We start from the raw sequence: 21,467 nt of genomic DNA on the forward strand, positions 1-21,467 counted from the left end.
CCCACAAAATATTGCTAACCCCACATCCAACATTATAATTTTCATGTACTTAATTCACTGTGAGTACATTTTTCTTTTTGTCAAAGAACCAAAAGAACCAAAAAAAAAAAAAAAAGTCAGAGAAGAAGTGGCCTACAGGTTACCAGCCCTAAGCTAAGCTAAGCTAATTGCAACAGTAAACACGGCAAGCACACGGAAATGAAAAGTTTGAAAGATACTCCATACAAAAATGTTGCCACCAAAATAATAAAATATGAATGCTTCACTTGCTGACAAATTAAGCACATGCACACCATCCATTTATATATATATATATATTATATCCATCTATTAATCATAATGGGTATCGTAAAGTTGGGATTTTTTCTCTACATATGTGTGTGTGTATATATATATATGCAAAGTTAGAATGCTTCATCCATCAACAACGTGTTGAACCTAACCTCCTTTAGTGCGTTGAAAGACGTCTCTTGGGAGGGTACAACTTCGTACATGATGTTGAATTTTTGTAGATGATATTGTATAATATTATATGCTTTTAATATGGGTGGCTCATGGATTTTTAAAAAAGGTCATCACCATCATATATATTTTTTTATATACAAAATACGGCAGACGATTGATTAAGTAAGAGATACCGAATCATATATGATACAAAATGTAACATTCACTCAAAGAAAACAAAAGAAATATAAAATAAATCAATAAAATTAGAATTATGATTTAAATAAAAGAATTTTATAATTTTGAGAGTTTTTATTTAATTTTAAGGATTTAAATGAATGCATGTAAGAAAAAGCAAGGTGAAAACATAAATAAGGGGGAAGTAAAAAGGGACAAAAGAAATCAAAAAAATGGACGGTCCAAATCAGACCGCTGAAGGAGATCAGATGGAGGAGATTTAAAAGAAAACGGACAGCCCAAATCGAGCTTGTGAGATCCAACGGCTGGAGAAACGGGTATAAAAGGAAAAAAGATTAGAGTTTTCTTTATTTAGAGAGTAGCCGAAAAAGAGAGAGGAAGAAGAGAGAGGAGCGATTGGGGAGAGAAGGAAGAAGAGGATTCTCGCGTGGCGAAGTCGAGAGAGAGAAAATAGAGAGGAAAGGAAGAGAGAGTTCGGAAAGGAATGAGGGAAAAGAGAAAAAGGGAAGAAAAAGGCGTGACCGAGCGGAGAAGGTAGAAAGAGCCAAGAACAATTGCCATAAAAGGAAGAAAAGAAGAGAGAGAGTGGCGGAGGCTTTGAGTAGTGGAGTTTGAAGCCAAAATGAAGAAGAAGGGAAGGAAAACGACCGAAATGTCGTGCGAAGACAGAGATTGACGTGAGCAAAGGTTTAAGAAATCACCATCTGAATCTCAAACAAGCTAAAGAGTCGCAAGGTAACCGAGAGAAGACAACCGAGAGCCAAGCTGAGGTCGATCGCTCACATTGAAGGTAAAACCGTTCTGTTTTTGTGTTTTGGTGATGGTTTGAGCAGCGGCAGAACTGGTGTTAGGCTGGCTGCAAGGGCTCGGCCGGGCCACCCACCCGTGTGGGAACCGAGGAGGTTCCCTCGGGAATGGGAAACACCACCCACTGTGGAAACCGAAGGGTCTTCCGTGGGAATGGAGGCCAGAATTGCCTTTTGGAATTCCGATTTGTTGTTCAGAAAGTTGAAAAGTCTTCATCAAAAATGAAAATCCAATTCGCCAAACAGGAAGCTGAAAGATTTTTTTGAGTATGAATCCTGATAATTTCGAGTATTCTGTTTGATGATCATGGAACCCGTGATTTGAGTTAATTAATTTTTAGTATTTCAAAGTATTAATTAATTTATATTGTGTGTATGGGAAAATTAGGACATTCAGACAGATCCGGGAAGACGTGTAGGAGTGTAAGTATTTCTAATTCTCAACTGGATTTGAATTTCGAAAATTGCATGTATTTCATTAAATTATGGTATTTTAAAATTTAAACGGATACTGACTTGTGAACTTAAGAAACTAAAAATTTATGAGGAGACAAAACCAGAAAACAGACCTAAAAGACTGAGAATTAATTGGATTGTGATGAGATGTGAATTTAGAAATTAAGAGAAATTTCTAATTAAGTGAAAATTTGAAAAAAAAATGAAATAAAATAATAATGTAAAAATAGAAAAGAAAAGAAAGAATTATAGTTGTGAAATGATTAGTTAAATAAATTTCAGAGAAATTAGAATAAGAGTAAAATAAATAAAAAATCAGAAATGAGGAGTTGTGAATAATTAGAATATGGACCTTGAATGCTCTTTCATTTAGTCTGAATTAAGGAGGGCAGTGTGTGTGTGTGTGGCTAAGGTTAAGCAGGTATGGTGAACCTGCACATGGATAAAATTTGAAATCTAATTCAGACGTGGATAAGTATTTGTAAATGTGGATCACCTAGCAAATGTACCTAAAATTTGAAATCTAATGCAGACGTGGATAAGTATTTGTAAATGTGGATCACCTAGCAAATGTACCTAAAATTTGAAATCTAATTCAGACGTGAATAAGTATTTGTAAATGTGGATCACCTAACAAATGTACCTGCTGTGGCTATTGTAAAATTTTGTATGTGTGTGTCATTTATGCGATAGAGAGATCTATTTTGCCTCTATTCGATGACGACATAAACGGTATCGCGTGATAAAACTTTAGAAATGAACTTTCGAATGTATATATAATCTTTCATATGTATGTGATTATGTTTCGAGATGATGGTTGATATTCGAGTATATCTATATTCTTTCAGTGTATGTGGATATATATTTGAGGAATGTACATGATATTCGATAGAATTCATAAATTCGATCAGAAACATATTAAGTGGAAAAAATAATAAATGAATTTTACATTGAAATATCACTATTGCATTTATCTTATACTGTGTGTTTTGCATGAAATCTTATCTGGGTTAAGAGGACGGAAATACTTATTAAGTTTGCGAAACTCATTAAATTACACAATGATTTTTCAGATGAGAAAGAAGAGTCAGAACCGCTGTCAGACGTGTAGACCCTGTAAAAAAGGTTACTATTTTATATATTTTGTATATATTCGAAAAATTTTCGTTTTGTTTTGTTAAACTTTAAATTTTAACATCATATTCTGTATATATAATTATTATATATATTACATGGGATGATAAATTGTATGATAAATTTTAATATGTGTATATGTATATTTTGTGGACCAACTGCGTATTAAAATAATATGATGAGAAATTGTGTGTCTTATCGACTATCAGGTGAAGGTATATATATACATTATTCATTTATAATGTAAAATATTAGTTCTTTTCCTCCGTAAAAAGTAGAAGAAATTGCAGGGAACGATCCTAATTAATGAAATATTTATTATGTTCAAGCAATTAACAGTCTCTCTCTCTCTCTCTCTCTCTCTCTCTCTATATATATATATATATATATATATTCTTTTAACTTTTAAAGTATTAATTAGATTTTGCGTGTCACAATGTCCGGTCTAGCCTGACTGTTTGATTTGTATCTTCTTTTTTTTCTCCCATTTTTGTATTAAAGAAACAAATTGTGTTTTTAATTTGCTTTTAATTTTTAATTAACATAATCTTCACCTTGAAAGATTGGAAAAAGTGGTAAAGCAAAATACCAGAAACACACTCCAGTTTTTGTGATTTATTACCTATGAAGTGTTGATAACATTTGTTACAGAGTTTCATATTGCAGACAAAAAAATCTTGGGGTGAAGATAAAAAGATGGTACGAATATTCTGATCATAATATGCTATACACACATTATGCATATGCAAAATATTCAAAAAAGAAGATTCCTGATATATATATATATATATATTTGATTTTGTTAGTGATGTTAGTAAAAGTATATGGCCAATAGAATTTTATAAGGAATACTGAATATGGTCGCGCAACAGACAATGGAAAGTGGCAAAACGCGACATTCTCCATTACAGATGAACATCAATAAATATTAATTACCAGAGTTTCAACCTACTTATCTTTTTTCATCTTCCTTTTACTTATACGATTTGTGTTTTACTTTTTTGACTTGTGTTCAATGTTCAAACCCACTTACTTACTTGCTTACGCCTCTATAATTACCAACCAGCTTCAACATTTATTATAGAATTTGATAATTCACGCACACACATCAACTCAATCAAACAAACTAGAATCGTGAAGTGTTTTACTGATAAATATCAGCCGTAAAATTTATTAGCATGCATGAAACGAGTAAAGAGAAATTGAACCCAACACAAATGCTGCTGTCTTGGGATATATGGCAGATGCATACACTTCATAGTGGAATTCTATACAAAACCCATACACACGATGAAAACAATATATATTATCTCATGCATACAAGGCATTACCATATCTGGTTCGGTCTAATTATAAGTATTTTCATAATATGATTGATCGATGGAAAAGACCCATTGGAAAAATATATGCTGCGAAAAGACCGTTGTGCCTATCTTGAGGTACATTGTGCCTTCCAAGCATGTCCACTAGAGGGTCACTAATGAATAAACGAACCAGAAAATTGAGATAAGCTAACACATATGCACATCCCCCCCCCACAAAAAAAAAAAAAAAAAGTGTTTGAAAATGGCTCGTGCCTTTTAAAAGATTTTGATATTTAGATAGAGAGAGATGAGCAGGCGTGTGTCCACTTTGGAGCTCCTCACCCGCAACTGTATAATATATATATATATACATATAGAGAGAGAGAGGAGAGAGAGAGAGAGAGAGAGAGAGAGAGAGAATATCTTATCACTTTATATGTACACATCACTACAAGTGCATTATTATATATATCTGGCATTGTCTCCTACCAAACTTGTCAAGTATAAAGTGAATTTGAGAGCTTGTAAGGAAGAACGAGATTGTGTCCAACATGGGTTCAACGGTGATAGCTATGCCAGAAGGAGATAATCAGGAAGTACCCGTTAGAGAAAATAAGAAATCAAAATTCTCTAGGAGGATTCTTTGCATGGTTTCTTTTCCCGTGAAAAATGACAAGAGAAGAGTTAGACATAGCATCAAAGTTGGAGTTGCTCTCGTTTTAGTTTCTCTTCTCTATCTACTCGATCCTCTTTACGAGCAAGTTGGAGACAATGCCATGTGGGCTATAATGACTGTTGTTGTCGTCTTTGAGTTCTATGCAGGTTTTTCTTTTTCTCTTGTCTAAGGTTTTTCACATGTACTGTACGTAATAGCTTAATTTGTTTTGCCAATCAACATTTTATTAATTAATTTTGATGTAACTATTGTACACATATATATATATATAGGTGCTACACTCAGCAAGGGCTTAAACCGTGGGATTGGAACCATACTAGGAGGTGGATTGGGATGTTTAGCAGCAGTTTTTGCTGAAGAAGTTGGTGGAGTTGGCCATGCTATTATTATCGGCACTTCCGTCTTCATTTTTGGTAAGATAATATATCCATCTATACTCATCAAAAATTTCAAATATACACTCGTACATTTCTTCAAAATATACATATACATATATATATATATCCACTAACCCATGTATATATTATAAGTATCTTTGTGCTCATAGTAATATTAGAATATATGTACATGTATATTACTTTCTAAAAATGAAATTAATTCTCTGTGTTCCAAAAGTTTGGGGAGTAGCTCACTATTCTTTACGTTTTACTCGTGGATGCACCAACTAAAATTAATCAAATCCCTTTAGAAAAAGTGTTTGGTTTCTAGAAAATTTTAAAGACGATCGAAATATTTGCAGACAAAATTAATTTCATGCTCCAATTCTTTTTAAGCACTACGATTAATTTAGGTATTGATGATGTCGATTGTTACCATCATAATTTAGGTATCATGGAAAATATAATTAATCAGAACATAAGAAAAAAGAGGGATTGCACGTGTACTAAATCCAAAATTTAGTGGGTTTTCAGGGAGAAAGTGCTTTGAAAACTTTGGAGGGCCGCCATCAATTAATTATGTTTTTCTTCTGTACAACAAAATATTATATATGTGTGCGTATATATTCTTGTCTTTTTTATAATATTGTTATTTCATTATTCTAGTGGCAGTAGACATAAAGAGATTTCTCCACCATGTCTCTAACCTTTTCATGATCAGAAATATTCATGTTAAGTGATCTGCAACAATGGTTAATTATATATTAATGATCCTCTAATTACCCAAGATTGTTTCAGATTTACCACATACATTTATTATTCCTGAATAGGTATATGTTTTGATTCATATATATATATATATATCATAAGTAGTTGATAATTACTTGTAAAATATTTCAGGCACGGCTGCAACCTATGCTAGGTTAATTCCGAGCATCAAGAAGAGATATGACTATGGAGCGATGATTTTCATCTTAACCTTCAATCTGGTCGCGGTGTCCGGCATACGAGCAGACAAGGTTGTGCAATTGGCCCGTGAGCGTCTCTCAACCATCGTCATAGGTTTTGCAATATGCATTTTCGTTAGTTTGCTCGTCTTCCCTATTTGGTCTAGCGATGAGCTTCACGACTCTGTCGCCTCCAGATTCAGTGATCTTGCTGCTTCTATTCAAGGTTTGTATATAATTAAATCAATGTAAATATTTCAGGTGTATTTCTTCCTTGAATTTCTCAATAAAAAAATTAAAGGACTTTCTGAAATAAATACAGGATTTACAGAGGAGTATTTTGCATTCACCGGAGATAAGGAAAGCCGGCCTGAATTTAGTTTCAGCAGTTGCAAGTCCGTGTTGCATTCAAAGTCCAAGGATGAACTGCTGGTATATACATATATATATATATCTGTTAATTACTCAAATTAATTAAGTGGGTTATTTGGATTATATAATAATTAGCAATTATGTTTACAAAATTCTATTAATAAAGTGTGTATAAATAACGTGGTATTGTAGGCAAATTTTGCAAGATGGGAACCATGGCATGGAAAATTTGGGCTTTTTCACCCTTGGGACAAGTACTTAACAATTGCAGAGCTTCTTAGAGACATAGCTACAACCATTATTTCACTTAAACCCTCCCTTCAATCTTCAAGAGAGGTATATAACAGTTAATTTATTTTCTGGGATCCGATTAAATTTTAATTTGGCTGATTTTTTTAATTAATAATTATGTAATCAGTCAAGTGATCAGAGTCGGAGAGAGTTGATCAAAGAACCATGTGAGGGAGTTGGGAGATCACTTGCATGGATTTTAAGAGAGCTCGGAGAGAGCTTAAAGAAGACGAGAAGATGCCACTCAGAGATTTTGTTATTACCCAAGCTGGAAACTATGAGAGAAGAGCTGAGTCAGATGATGTCGAGTTCAAGACTCGGGCAATTCGAGAATGCTGATGGATTTGCAGTGGCAAGCTTTCTGTTCTCATTTATGGAGATTATAGACAAGGTTGAAGAACTGGCAAAAGAAGTTGAACAACTAGGGAAGCTAGCCCATTTCGCTATTAAATAGTTACTCATTATTTTTAACTCACGAGCAGTATACATATGCTGCTGTACAAGAACCTACATATATATATATATGCCAATTTTTAGACCCACAAGACCATTAGTATACATGAATGTTCGGAAAATAGAAGCAAAAAATTATAGACAGAACAAAATGGTCTTCTTGAGAAGCAAAAAATTATGGTATATATATACATATATATCCATGTGAGATCAAGAGCAACTAATTATAGGTAAATCGAGCCGCCAAAGTTCATCATATTGTGAGCAAATGGAGCTAGGTAATGAATTTGCAACCTTGTAATAAGCCATAACAAAACACCAATCATGATAAGGATCGATACGCACCATTAAGCACGATAATTTGCCCGAGGAAATACATATTTGTGGACCTAATGATGTCCCTGAACATCACTTAATTATGTAAGAAAACAATGTGCATCATGTGGATCACATTGTTGGGATTGGTCTTATTTTGTTGTATACTGTACTAAATGCATGATCTCTATTTTTTTTTTCTTTTCCTTTGAGTATAAAGAAAAAAATAATTTGTATCACTATATTGGAATGTCTGGAGCCCTCTAGGTCAGTTTTGAAGGAGGTACTTAACCTATAACAAATCAGTTTCAACAATGAGCTTCTTTATACCCACATCGCAAGCAAGTTTGAGACAGAGCTCGGCAATCAGAGCCTCAATAATACCCAAGTTGCTCATGAATCCCTTCACGCAATTACCTTTGGCTGTCCTTGATAAGACGACCGGCAGATGGATGCCCGATGTTACTATGAGCATAACCATTAATATTTTTAATTTGAACCAATTAACAAAGGGAGTCTTCCACCACACCCAAGAATATTTGGAGGGGGGGTCAACTAAGTCAGTTGGTTCATGGCTCCTGCCCAAACATCTTGGATCTCTAAGGCAACACTGATAGTACGAGAACTGGGCCAAAGGGTCAGTGTTTTCAACACTCTTGAAGATAAATTTAATTATCAATACTAGGATAATTAAATTTTCTTATAAATCCTTTTTATGTTAGTATTTTGTTAATTATATGTCAGCAGTGTATAATCATTTGATTGTGAAATGGTTTAATAATTTATCTAATATAATTATATATGAGATTGTACAATTTTTCTAGTACTTAACTAATAGGTTAGTAAATGAAGGAGTATGTTCAGAACACCATGATAGCCATCTTTGATAGCTCCAATTTGCTCCCAACTTATGAGGTGCCTCTCCTAATTCAGCTTATTATAACAAAGCATATATCTTTATGCTGTCAAAGGAATTTGCATTTAAGGCTTTATGTTGATATTTATACCGGCTCTCATATTCAATATTCAAATGATGCATTATCTTGTTCTTTTGCACTAAGATAAGATCTTTGTTAATTCCTTATAGTTGATTGTGTATGTATAGTGTTGTAATCATGATCCATGTTTTTCTTTTTTGACAAATGAAAGAAGATCTTTGTTAAAATAACAACTCTTTCAATCTTGTGATAATTGAACTTTCTTTTTGTGAAATATAAGAGACGAATGAAAGGATATATAAGTGGCGTAATGTGAGTGGCAACACACGAATCTGCCAATAACACTGCATGCTTGATGTCCTTTTATGATTTTCTGAATGTGATAACCTTTCAGCTTTGTTGTACAAGTATGTCAAAATCCATTGCTTAGAAAAGCTTAAACCTAAAAAAACTCAAAAGTCATCTTTGGCTATCATGGTGTTCTTGTTAAATCACAAAAAGTTTACTTCTCTGAAACACTAAAAATATCTTATGCGCGGAAAAAACAAATTTCTTTGATGAATTCTATAATTGGCTTCGTTTATGTTGTGATAAAGTTTACAAGCAGATGGGTTTTATTGATTTTGATCAGTCGGGAATCAAGAAGTTTTATCGTGAAAGAGGATTCGCATTATGTCTAACAATTCTTCTATACAACTGCCATGGAAAGCCTCTCATCTGCAAACATGGAGACCCGAATAAGAGAAAGATTGAAAATTTTGAATCTCTTACAATCGATGATTTAGTTTACTGGCTCGGCAATATCTCTCTAACGCACATCAGATTTTTTTCCATATACTTAAAGATCTCTACGCCTAAAGTCTTCGCCTCTAAGCAAATGGACATTTTCGCATTAGCCGAAAAGCCTATAACTCATGGGTTGTGCCTCAAGATCTTGGCTAAGTTAGCTTCTTACCCTTGCTTAGTCTCCATTTGATCCAATTTTCAGCTTGAAACTCTTAGAAGTTGTTATAAAAATAATTTTCACTACATATAATTTACGTTTAAAATAAAATTACATATAAATTAATAAAAAATTGCATTATATTTTAGAAAATAATTATTGCAATTACTTAAATAATATTGTTTTTTATTAGAAAAATTTCTAATATTTTCAATTATTCAAAAATTTTCTCAATAAATATTAATTTTAAATAATTTTTATCTAATTTTGAAATAAAAATTTATTAATAGTAAAATACAATTATATTTTCTTGCTTTAGAATATGATTAATTAATAAAATATGAAATTAATGACTGTATCTATTAAAAATATTATTCACTCCCAAAAATATAAATAATTTAATCACAATTATATTTTCAATTATTTAAATTTTTTTAAATAAACATTGTAGCGACCCGAAACTTGAAGTAAATAAATTATAAATTGAATGTTAAAGCAAAATATAAAATTAAATTTTATATTCTTTATACAATAATTCAGATTACCCAATAAAATTATGAGAATGATCATTTTAAAAGAAATAAATAAAAAATAAACAATTAGGCATCTTATTCGCAATCTTTTTGTGGATCGGAATCTATATCTTGGTCCTTTTGATCTGAAATGGTTAATTAAAGAGTAAGTTACACTATCCTAGTAAGAATGTCACACTACTCACCGATACAGAAATGAAGGTTGACAAAAATCATAAAAATAACTAATAGATCTCTTAATTTAAATAAATTCATTTATTATAAATAAAATCATTTACCACATACTTACCGTAGTGAGATTTCCAAAACCGACCTTTAGAGATAATAACATAACCAATATTATAATCTCGTATTCAATCAGTCAGAACAACAACTTTTTCTTTTATCTGCCTACTGTTATCAATGGAGGTCCATAAAGATGTTCCCACTACACGTGAACTATTATTCAATATTTTTAACTAATCGGCTGTCCTCATACTCCGTCCGGTATGAACGCTAAAAATATCATCTCTCAATACTCCGTTCGGTATGAGGGTGAAACGGACCATACCCATACCCCGTCCGATACAAGTGCCAAAATATCAATTTTTGATACCTCGTCCAGTATGAAGCAATGTTCACGGTATGGTTCCTTATGTGCACGGTCCGTCCAGCATCCCTCAGAATATGCAGTAAGGCTACCATCCATTCATTCAATAAATCAGGTAATTTTTCGTTTATATTTAATTTTTAGTTTTACAATTTAATTGTAAATTACACAAAACAAGCAATACATGCATAAAAAAAATACAGTCGAGTCATCTTACCAATTCTAATATATAATCATATATTTAAAACTGTAAGATCTAACAATCAGTTAAAACAGGATAAACAGTAATAAATATCCAGTTCTGACTCCATTAGTAACCTGTAATTAATTAAACTTCAATTCCATAACAGAAAATAAAGTGAATGATTCTTACTCGAATCGGTATTCAAAATACTAAACTTCCAGCTACGCCTACTAGCGGTCCCCAGGTTTCTTAAATTTTTATTTGCAAATTAAAACACGCTTCAAATACCTAAAAATATTCCAGAAAATCCAAAATCTGTATTAGAAACCCTTTCTGGCTAATTTCAGAATTCTAGCACGGTGACGTCGTCGTGCTCCAGCAACGACATCGCTTTCTGCGGCAGCGGTTTACCTCGAACTAGCCGTTTTCGATCAGTTTTGGTCAATTTCGGCCGGTTTGATACTCATCCATGTGAGAAAACACGTTAAAGGGTCTCGGTTGGGTCAAAAAAATCGAAAAACAAAAACTCACTAGCGGCGGAATTTTCTGGTGCAGCAGCTCTGCCGACTCACTTTCGCAGTTTAGCGTTTTGCTTCGGTCAACCTGTCGAAAAAGGAATGATGATTACAATGGTGGAACAAATCATACAAAACGGGAATCAGAAAAGGGCTCATCAGATACTGTTTTTGGTTTTTTCGGCAGTGAACTTTATCTGCAATTTTCGACTCATCCACCAGTCTTTTTGCTCTGATTTGACCATGGGGGTGTTCAAAATCAAATTTCGAGTAAATAATTTTTTTTTTACCTTTTTAGCGGTCGGAGGTGGCTCCAATGCGATTGCAGGCGGCGGTCGACTCCCTTCCCGGCGACTGGTTCTTTTTCTCTGGCGGGTAGAGGGAAATGGGGGGCTGGTGGCTAGGATTAGGATTTGGTGTAAAATGAGGTATTTATATCCGTCTCCCTTTAATCTAAACCGTCCGATTGCATTTAATGAGAAAATGAATTTGGACCGTCCATCGCGTTTGATCTCAACCGTCCGATCGCATTTAATGAGAAAATGAATTTGAACCGTTCATCGCGATTTGATCTATATAGTACAATCGCGTTTAAAGAGAAAATAAATCTGAACCGTTCATCGCGTTTAATCGCGACTATCCGATCGCGCCTGGAGAGGGAACGGATCTGGACCGTCAAAATGCGGGGGAGTAAATTCGGACCATTCGATCGCGGACACGCGGATCGCCAGCGTAGCCTGCCGCGTGTCGCTGCGTCAACATGCCTTGCCACGCAACGCGCTTTGGTTCGTGGAGGTTGCTTACTAGACAGTTCTACGTGACACATTTTTTTTAAATTACGTTTTGACCTCAAATTTCTGATTTTTCTTTTAAAAATACTTGCAGAATTCAAATTTTCACATTTTTTTAAAAAAATTATTTTTAATTTCGTTCTCTACCTTTTTTTTTTAATTTTTTACATTAAATAAAAATTTTAAATTTAAAAATTATATTTTACATATTAATTTTTAATTTTTAAAATTAATTTCGGATATTACAAATATTAATTTTAAATAAGTATTATCTAATTTTTGAAATAAATATTGTTAATAATAAATTACTATTATAATTTTACTTTCAAATTCAATTTAATTAATTAATTAAAAATATTATTCACTGTGGAACAATACAAATCACTTTTTAGAAAGTATCCACTGTATTTTTTTTAAATTTTACAATCATAAATTTAAGTCCAGGCCGGCAATGCCGGCTGCCGAATGTGCTCCGCAAATAAAATAAAAACAATCAGATTCACAGACAATGAGAAAAAGACAAATAAAGAAACATGATAATAACTCCAAACCAAACAAAACATCTGCAAAAATTGGAAGAATTTTTTTGCCGAGAGTAAGAGAAATGGGTGGCGTTCAGAGATCGGTAGTAACAGTAACTGGATTGATTTTGCTGGTCGTAAGTTCTGCGAAAAGTGTTCCCAATACAAGCATCATAAGTGTCCTCTGCAATTCAGGGGTGTATTCTAATGGCGACCCTTTTGCCACGAGTTTAGCTTACGTTCTTGATGAGTTACAGACCCAGACGCCAACCCAAAAAGACTACGATTACTTCAACATCTCGCCATACCCTAATGCATTTGCTTACGGCCACGCAGCTTGTAACAAGAACCTAACAAGTTCAGATTGCGGCACCTGTCTTGGCTCCGCCGGAGCAGCCATGTTATCCACCTGCCGAGCACGGATAGGCGCTCGGGCCGTGCTCCGTGATTGCGCTATTCGGTATGAGCAATATCCCTTCACTGACTAAACGCATAACAGCGCTAGACTTGACTAGGTCTAATTCAATAAGCTTGTGTTTCATCTATGGCTGTCTGCAAATTTATCATCTGTTTCTGCACTCCAATTTTTTTTTTTCTACTGCTTCTTGGGTAATTATTTTCTTTGTTTTAAATTTTCTTAGGTGTTTCGTATAATAAATTTGAATATTTATTTTTAAAATTTTTCTATTTGGTGGATGTTTTTATATTTAATTATAATTATGAATTAAATTTAATTATGGGTATATATATTTAAAATTTTTAGAATTATGTTAGTGTGAATATATATATGTAACTATATACTTAAAAGATTTTTTAAAAAATGTTACTTTTTTTATTAATTTTCTATTTTTTTTCTCTAATTTTTAATAAATTATTATCTTAAATTAGTTTATTTCTTAAAATTTTTCTCAATATTACGTATAAAATTATCTTATATTATCTTGAAGTTAATTAAGATAAATGGAAGATTGGAACATTAAAATTCACTATGAAATTCTATTAAATAATAAATTAAATAGATTAATCAAAAAATATTTAACCTATTACTTATACATTAGTATGTAAGTAATATCAATGTTAACAGAGTAATAAAATGCAGGGCACGTCCAATTTATCTCTTCACCTCATCTTTCATATTCTTCTTGTATATTATGCAGTAATACTCAATTTTATAGATGTAAAATAATTATTACAAACAAATATATATATATTTATATGTATAATTACCACCTTTTTAAAAAAAAAAAAAAAAAAAAAAAGTATGTATGAGTTTACCATGTTTATGTCGAGGTGACATCAACTATGGAGCTCGAACTGGAATGGCGTAGGGACTCCCACTTGAGAAACATAGCATAAAGGAGTTCGTTCCAGGCATCTGGGACACCCGGCAAGCACCAATGGCTGCAATCTTGACGGTGAGAAGCAACTTCTCCAATGACGGCCGGTTGGTAGTAAATTGATGTATGACCATCTTTTCTCTGTAAACTCATGTTCGTCACCTTCAACAACTTGATCATCATCTCATGACTCTCTGATTTTCTCGATATCACCCCAGACACTATCTCTACTTGCCGATCTCTTGATTTCTTCAGACCCAAATCTGGTACTTTTAAAAGCTTACAGCTACCTCCATTCTTCCACGTTCCGTCTCTGAAATGTGCTGGAGCCAGTGTTCGAAATAGAACCAAGGTCTTCGTCTTGTTTATTTTCTTCTCAACGAAATCCATTAATGTTTCCATTGTTTTCTGAAATGCAGTTTCAAGGCTCATGTTCATCTTCACTTCTGATCCTTCCTGGAAATAGCAACCCCTGATTGATAAACACAAAACTCATAATCAGTTTAATGAACTGAAACTTCTTATGGTCGTATATATACATATATAAACATATATATGCGTGTATAACCTTTTTGTGGTCTTTTCGTCGGTCCACCAATTGCCTGTGTTGAAAATGAGTAGATCTGCGTGTTTCCATTGCCGGAAACCAGAGGCCAAAATGTCCACCCTCAAAGTCGTCTTTACTTGTTCCGAAGCTCCCTTTGGCGGGGAGCCCTGGTAGGCTAAAAATGGTGCTCGGTAGTACTCGATCAGACAGTTGTAATCTTTGAACATAAACACCAAACAGCCTTTGTGCTTTGTGATTGGATTCCCGTTCATTTCGTAGATTGAATTCTTGTTAGCCACCCCAGAAGCCAGCATGCATAGCAATGATTCCCACTGGTTCCGCCCGATCGAGTCACCCACAAACACCACTCGCCTCCCTCGCAGCTTGTCCAGCATCTCGCTTGAGTTGAATCTATATATTATTTAGATCAGACAAAAAGAAACTACAGTAAAAGTTTCAGAAAAATTCAAAGGAAAATAAATTGAATCAACCTGGGCAAATCACAATCTTTAGGTTGCCAACGCCATTTGCTGTAAAAATGATCAGGTCTACCATTTTCAGTACATCGGAAACCAACGTCCATGAATGGACAATCCTCGCTCTGGTATAACGGATGGTTATTACTCCATAACCAGTTCCCATCAAACAGATCACAATGATCACCACTTTGATCGAGAAACCCTGGCCGTCGATTCGAACTCAACGCAGCTTCTATAGCTGCCGTTGTTGACGAAATTGATGAGCCACAGGATGAGAAGTCTGAGTGTCGGATTCCTCGAAAGATACCAGTGTAACCCAAGAAAAAGAAAGAGGCGATGAAAAGAGCTATGATCAAAGGGAAGCCGACAATGTTATGCAGAGTATTATTATTTGAATACTTGAATTTCTTAAACAAATCCATCTGGGTTGCCATGTCCGATGGCTCTTTTGTACAGTGATGATCTACCATGTTGTTAATCATTTGTTTCTGAACCTCAACTCAATGAGAATTGTGTTAAATCTATATTATTGGTAACTGGACATCACCATTTTTCTGTTCTTTTCTTTAATAAGGCAGAGTCTTAACATCTAACTTAATTATATTGTGTATGATGATAACTGAAAATGTATAGACTATACAAATCATCATACATATGTTTAACGAGAAGAGAAATTTTTCATTCATCAATTCTTATTTCTCTTTTTGGAAACTCTTTTTACATTCAAAGAAACAAAAGGAATCCATTGATGAAATGGACCCTTTTGTTGAAGAAACACATGGGCAACAGAAAGACATCTAAACTAATTGACATCCATGAGTGAATGGATAATCAAGTAATTGAGAGTTCAATTCGTTTAAAAATTATTCTGTGGATAGTGAACGTTGTAATGATAATTGGTTTGTTTATTAAACTTTCTTTTAATTCCTAAAATTTCGTAACAGAAAAGCTACCTGCAACAGCTTGTGTTGAATTGAAAATTTGGCTTCTGGGCCGCTCAGAATTGCTACTAAGAGTGGGAGAATTTCTGCAGTTCTCACTTTTTCTGGTACCTTCCCCTCTCCATCTTCCTGTGGCTTCGAGGATCTGCCCTTCCTCAGCCGCCGTATCAACCTCTGCTTCATCGTCGGCGAAAACTCTTCTGTGCAGATAGCAGTTTCTCTCTCTCTCTCCCCACGCCTTCTTTTAAATTGAAAACGAATCCCTAACTTTTCGCCCGCTGCTCCGACTTGGCCGCAGCGCTGCCTTTGGCCTCGAGAATCTGCCATTCATTAACCGCTGTCAACATCCGCGAAGACTCCTCTGCTTCAGTCACACCTTCTGCTGCCTGAGGTTAGTCCTCGAATGTTCGTTTCTTATTGTGTAATAGCATAGAATTAGAAGAGTGGAAGAGAAGAAAACATTTGATGGAAGTTTTGGTGCCCGAGTGAATGGTTTTTTTAACATATTTCACGGCGCAGAGAGAACCTGGAACAGCTTTGCCAATGCTCTGCGCTGTCAATATGTATATATGTGTGTCTGTACCTGTGAATTGTATACATATATTTATCGAGGGAGACAGATAAAGCATTCGTTTCATCAATGTGAGCATATATATATATATACACACATATATATTGAAAAGAGAGTAGATAAAATGATTAAAAACTTATAATCAAAGTAAAGAAGAAGAAAAAAAAAAGAACTAGTAGATAGAAGATAAACAGAATAGGACCTTTTAAAATAAATAATGAACTTACAGCCAGCAGCCAGGCTTCAAAACCTATATGTACATTATATGACATCTTCCTTCTGACTGTCTCTTAACTTGAAGTGAGCCACCATGGAATCCAATTAAGAGTTCTCATTTGAGATTTTTTATAACTTTAATTATTTTTTTTTCATCTGCAACTGAATTGACATTGTGTGTGTTTTATTTTCGTGGGTTGGAGTCTATCAAGGGGGTGTTCGGGAGAAGATTTGTTGGGCATTCCTTGTTTTACAGGGTACGTTTATGTTCTCATCATATGATTCTACTCTGATATAGGCCAGCCAACGGATACTGGAGTGCCTTGGTTGACTTGCAAGGAAGATGATGCACCAGATCCTCTGGTAACTTGTCTTTTCTCTCTTTGCCTATTCACTATCAGGCACCGCTGGTTTTGTGGAATGATTTGTTTGAGACCCTTCAATATTTTGAATGGTGCTGTTTCAATTAATTACTTTCAGCTGTAAAAGGTAGAGTTGGGAATGAATTTATACGCAGAAAATATAAATGAAAATTCAGACTTCTCTCTACTAAATTCTTCTTTTCTCTTAGTCTCCCTAAATTCTAATTCTGCTCTCATCCTCTTTTAAATTCTTTTCTGTTTCTTCTACAGTTCTTCTTCCTTTATTTCTTCACAAGTCAGGGCAGATTCCTAACAGGTGCTTGAATTGGTTGTATTGTGTTTTTTTTTTCTTCTCCTAACATATACCGTAGTTCTACCTTTCTCTTAATATGAATTTTGTAGATAATTTGGATTCTCTAACAAAAACAGATCTGAAAATACTATTAAAATTCCACCTTAACATCTAGGCAGAGAAGAAAAATTGAAAAATAATGCTGAGCCATTCATGAAGTATCCAAGAAAGATTAACTATCACGACCATTGAACAACTGAAAAAATCGAGCCTCTACAAATGAAAGAACTATCAGGTTCACCAAGTTAGCTACTGTAAACTAGAAACATGGTTAGTAGGTGACAAATTGATTGTTTGGATAAAAATATATTTACAAAAGAGAAAGGTTAACTCGTAGTAAAACAAAATAGGTTGCATCTAAAAAATGGGACATCCATCAACGGAGACACCTTTGGCCGTAGGACAAGTAGCCAATGGACAGTGATCTCCCACTTCTAATCCCCACCAATTAACCCCATAAACACCACCAACTCCTAGAGTTAACATTGTTAATGTACCTAAGATAGCAACGCCAATGTCAAGCGCATTTGCCAATACATAATTATAGGTCGACCACCAATTTTTGTACCTCCTGTACACAAAAACGTTGTACAAAATCTCAACTGCAGACCAACTCCAGTAATTTGCAGCAGAAGCCACAGGCCAAAACACCATTGCAGAAACTATATTAGGAACATTGATAGATTTGAGCCATTTCTTTTGAGGGAAAGACTTTAACAAAACCCAAACAAACACAGTTGCAAAGAAACCAAAGAACAGAAACCAATAGAGGTTTGAGTATAAACCATTAGGAAAAAATACACGATTTGGACCAACAACACCCCAGATGACTGTGGAGCCATATATAGCTCTAAAGCCTGGGCATGTCCAAGGACTACCTTTTGGCAATCTTTTAGGATCACAAATGTTCTCAATGCTCGAAAGTATCCACCAACATGTTCCAAGAGAAATAGAAGATGCTAGGAGGGTGCCTGCCAGTTGTGCAACAAACATAGTTTTAGGTGGAATCTTCATGTAATGAGCTAACTTGAGTTCACTAATAAAATTAAGAGCTTGGAATTCATTCTGCAATGTGTAATATTTGAAAACCAAAAGGCCAATTGGTCTGCCAGGGTAGATGTATCCAAAAAGTATTTCCGAACGAATATTTAGCGAAATAAACTGCAAAAGAGTTCAAAAGAAAAAAATTTAACATCATTATTACGTTGGATGTAATTAATTCCATTGTGTGTGTGTGTGTGTATTCAGAACTTAATTATAAGTTACCTGGCCAGTTGTTGCTTGAAGGATACCCAGAGGGAGAAGGAAAATAAATAATAGAGTGCAGGATAACAAAATTCCTCAGTATGGAAGTTGCAGGTCATTCTTATATGTTAGACACGTAAAAATTGCGAGACTTGCCATTGACACCAAGATTGCCAAAAACCACCACTGAGGAACAGAATCATACTTGTTCATTAGCCTATTATCGATATCTCCAGCTCTACTACTATTATTCAGTGCTTGCTTAAATTGCTTCCATGTTTCTCTGTCAGAAACGAATATCAGTATGCTATTAATCTTAGTATAATTAATTGAATAGCTAGATAGCTAGACATGACTAATGATAATTAAACACATAAACAGAATAATGATCAAAATAAGTACCTTCCGTGAAATAGACAAAAATGAGAAAGAGTTGCAAGGGCAAAACCAATGGAGAAGAGATAAACTACACCAAGGTAAATATTGGAGTAGTTCTCGTATTTTTCTTGATTGAATGTTAAGTCTTGCTCATTTATGATTCTCGAGATATTATAAGCTTGACCATTATACTGGTAAAAGGTAGTGCTCGAAAATGGGAATCGCTGTGCGTTGTATAAGTTAAACCAATATGCTAATGGAGTAACAACATAATAGAACAAAATGAATCCAGCCATCATGTTGATGATGGTAGACAAAGGTAAGATTAATGGGTGGCCAATAAATGATATTGAAGCCCAATCCAGAGTGAAAGAACCCATTCCAAATCCATTACGACCAGAGCCAATAAGCTGCGCAATGACTGAATCTTTCCACACCCAACAAACAAAAGAGAGAGCAGCAATTGAAGGGAAAAAGTAGCCTGGGACCATATAATAGGCAAAGCTTATGATACTTGATATAATGAAGAACTGAAACTTTGTCACTCCTCCTTTTGGCCTTACAAATTCCTCATCTTCTTGCAATGTCCTGGACCACTCCAAACAGCACAAGTCTATTACATTCACATCAATGTGTGTATATATACACACACACACACACGCATACATAATGCAAGTGCATGCATGAATAAGGATGTTATATAGTCAATTACGCACCTGTAGAACGAGACATCGCTTAACACAAAAGGATACCACATGTAAGGATAATTTACAAGGAGCTTTGAAAATAAACCCGCAAATCCATAACTCATCAACTGTGAGACAATTTGAAGTATTAGTGTTAAAACAAACATGTGGCAAAAACATGCATGATTGATTGAAAACTAAAGCTTAGCTAATTAAGTCACTGAGTCACCTGAATCGTTAAAGACATAAAGAGAATGGCGAAGAAACTTGTATTCATATAGTAAAAAAACTTAGTAACTGAAGTAATTTACCAAGAACCAAACCTATAAAATTGAAGGAAAAGAATATTTATCTTCATTCATAAATTTGATGACCAAAGATTTTTTTTCCGTGTGTAAAAACAAGTACGATGGAGAAACCTATAACAGGTATGTATTATTGTTATAACATCATATCATAAAGATTTAGATCGTATTGATTTGGAAAGTTATTAATAAAAATATAATATCATAAAATATATCAAAATTTATGTAAAATAAATGTTTGATATACATCCCAAATACACTTTTGAAAATAAGAATCCGTAGTGATAATAATACAATAAAATTTTATTACTATAAGAATCAAAGCATATATATATATATATATTTAAAAAAAAAACTTATTAGTTAAAAACTTATTAATTTTTAATAAATTAATTAAAATTATTAATTTATTTTTAATATTAAACAAAAATAGATGATATATACGGACTTTGTTATTAAATAATAGGCAAGAGAAGCGGTAAGTTATGTGTATTAGTTTCGGTGTTAGTAATAAAAGTATGCTCGCTAATAATGATTTTACTATTTAAAAGGTTACCGTTTATATAGTTATTCGCTAACTATCGATTATGCACGTTAGATCGTATAATCTAAAGTCTAAAACTGTCAAATTAAAACTCATTCAACTTAGAAAACCGAATTTTTAGTTTTGGAACTCAAAATCCACATTGAACCAATCCAAAGTACAATTCTAATTTAAACTTTTTGTCGTGTTCGTGTGTCTCCTTCCTTGTCCTTCTTCAATTGAAAATCCACTTCCATTTGATGGTGACTTCATCTTGTTTTTCAATCCAAATCCTCTTCCCTCACTAGCTCCTCCTCCTCCTCCTCCTCCTCCTCTATTCTACTCACCATTGACTGAGTTGAGCAGCAATTTCTTCCTTCGTAAAGAACCAAGCGAACAAATTAGCTTACATTTTGAAAATCAATGATGGATGGGTTCTATACTACTCTGGTGCAAGTGATACAAAATATATTATTAGTGTGGTAGAATAATGAATAAGATAACTAAGAATTTAAGTTCCCAAAAAATGAGACAATCAAAATTACAAGATCCCAAAAGTAAAAACCCAAATCCATCTTCAGATCCAAATTAAACCCAATTCTTTTTTCACTTTCAATTTTTAATTTTCATTGTAATTTGAACAATCATACTTGAGAATTGTAATTGTAATTGTATTTGTCAAACGAGTTTTGATTATGTTGTCGGATCCCAAGCCCGGTTTCGTCCGAGCCCACTTCC

The 21,467-nt window shown here is 33.9% G+C and overlaps 3 protein-coding genes and 1 long non-coding RNA gene across 5 annotated transcripts; 2 read left to right on the forward strand and 2 right to left on the reverse strand.

Moving 5' to 3' along the window:
• Positions 1 to 4,833: 4,833 nt before the first annotated feature.
• Positions 4,834 to 7,550, forward strand: LOC110814709 (aluminum-activated malate transporter 8-like). Its single transcript, XM_022042264.2, has 6 exons — positions 4,834 to 5,164; positions 5,291 to 5,431; positions 6,296 to 6,568; positions 6,665 to 6,774; positions 6,907 to 7,050; positions 7,133 to 7,550. The coding sequence occupies exons 1-6, from the start codon at positions 4,894 to 4,896 to the stop codon at positions 7,457 to 7,459; spliced, it is 1,266 nt and encodes a 421-aa protein (XP_021897956.1). The 5' UTR covers positions 4,834 to 4,893; the 3' UTR covers positions 7,460 to 7,550.
• A 5,194-nt stretch (positions 7,551 to 12,744) lies between these two features.
• LOC110814696 (uncharacterized) lies at positions 12,745 to 17,448 on the forward strand. Its single transcript, XR_015818134.1, has 2 exons — positions 12,745 to 13,247; positions 17,177 to 17,448. It is a non-coding gene; the product is annotated as an uncharacterized LOC110814696 (long non-coding RNA).
• Positions 13,949 to 20,562, reverse strand: LOC110814695 (protein trichome birefringence-like 11). 2 transcript variants are annotated; one of them, XM_088216946.1, is made up of 7 exons: positions 19,932 to 20,562; positions 19,240 to 19,803; positions 18,859 to 19,120; positions 18,471 to 18,753; positions 15,163 to 16,674; positions 14,693 to 15,082; positions 13,949 to 14,596 (listed from the first exon to the last, which is right to left on the reverse strand). In XM_088216946.1, exons 5-7 carry the CDS (start codon positions 15,630 to 15,632, stop codon positions 14,068 to 14,070), a joined length of 1,389 nt encoding a protein of 462 aa, XP_088073072.1. In that variant the 5' UTR covers positions 15,633 to 16,674; positions 18,471 to 18,753; positions 18,859 to 19,120; positions 19,240 to 19,803; positions 19,932 to 20,562; the 3' UTR covers positions 13,949 to 14,067. The 2 variants fall into 2 exon arrangements, with proteins under 2 accessions (XP_088073072.1, XP_021897935.2); XM_022042243.2 differs by lacking the exons at positions 18,471 to 18,753; positions 18,859 to 19,120; positions 19,240 to 19,803; positions 19,932 to 20,562 and adding an exon at positions 16,890 to 17,085.
• On the reverse strand, positions 17,950 to 20,178 carry LOC110814708 (oligopeptide transporter 1-like). The gene is made up of 5 exons (XM_088216113.1): positions 20,131 to 20,178; positions 19,968 to 20,029; positions 19,240 to 19,803; positions 18,994 to 19,120; positions 17,950 to 18,753 (listed from the first exon to the last, which is right to left on the reverse strand). Exons 1-5 carry the CDS (start codon positions 20,176 to 20,178, stop codon positions 17,950 to 17,952), a joined length of 1,605 nt encoding a protein of 534 aa, XP_088072239.1.
• Positions 20,563 to 21,467: the final 905 nt, after the last annotated feature.

This window comes from Carica papaya, chromosome 3 (assembly GCF_054855325.1).
Source record: "Carica papaya isolate Zhongbai chromosome 3, ASM5485532v1, whole genome shotgun sequence".
NCBI classification, from domain to species: Eukaryota; Viridiplantae; Streptophyta; class Magnoliopsida; order Brassicales; family Caricaceae; genus Carica; species Carica papaya.

Excerpts from the sequence above, each read along its gene's own strand:
- LOC110814695 (XM_088216946.1), bottom strand. The coding sequence starts at position 15,632 with ATGATTAACAACATGGTAGATCATCACTGTACAAAAGAGCCATCGGAC. Across the intron at positions 15,083-15,162 it reads AAAGATTGTGATTTGCCCAG|ATTCAACTCAAGCGAGATGC; the intron begins GTTGATTCAATT and ends AATAATATATAG. Across the intron at positions 14,597-14,692 it reads GACGAAAAGACCACAAAAAG|GGGTTGCTATTTCCAGGAAG; the intron begins GTTATACACGCA and ends TTTATCAATCAG.
- LOC110814708 (XM_088216113.1), bottom strand. The coding sequence starts at position 20,178 with ATGAATACAAGTTTCTTCGCCATTCTCTTTATGTCTTTAACGATTCAG. Across the intron at positions 19,121-19,239 it reads TTTTGTCTATTTCACGGAAG|AGAAACATGGAAGCAATTTA; the intron begins GTACTTATTTTG and ends CGTTTCTGACAG. Across the intron at positions 18,754-18,993 it reads TGGCAATCTTGGTGTCAATG|TTTATTTCGCTAAATATTCG; the intron begins GCAAGTCTCGCA and ends ACTCTTTTGCAG.
- LOC110814709 (XM_022042264.2), top strand. The coding sequence starts at position 4,894 with ATGGGTTCAACGGTGATAGCTATGCCAGAAGGAGATAATCAGGAAGTA. Across the intron at positions 6,569-6,664 it reads TCTTGCTGCTTCTATTCAAG|GATTTACAGAGGAGTATTTT; the intron begins GTTTGTATATAA and ends AAATAAATACAG. Across the intron at positions 6,775-6,906 it reads AGTCCAAGGATGAACTGCTG|GCAAATTTTGCAAGATGGGA; the intron begins GTATATACATAT and ends GTGGTATTGTAG.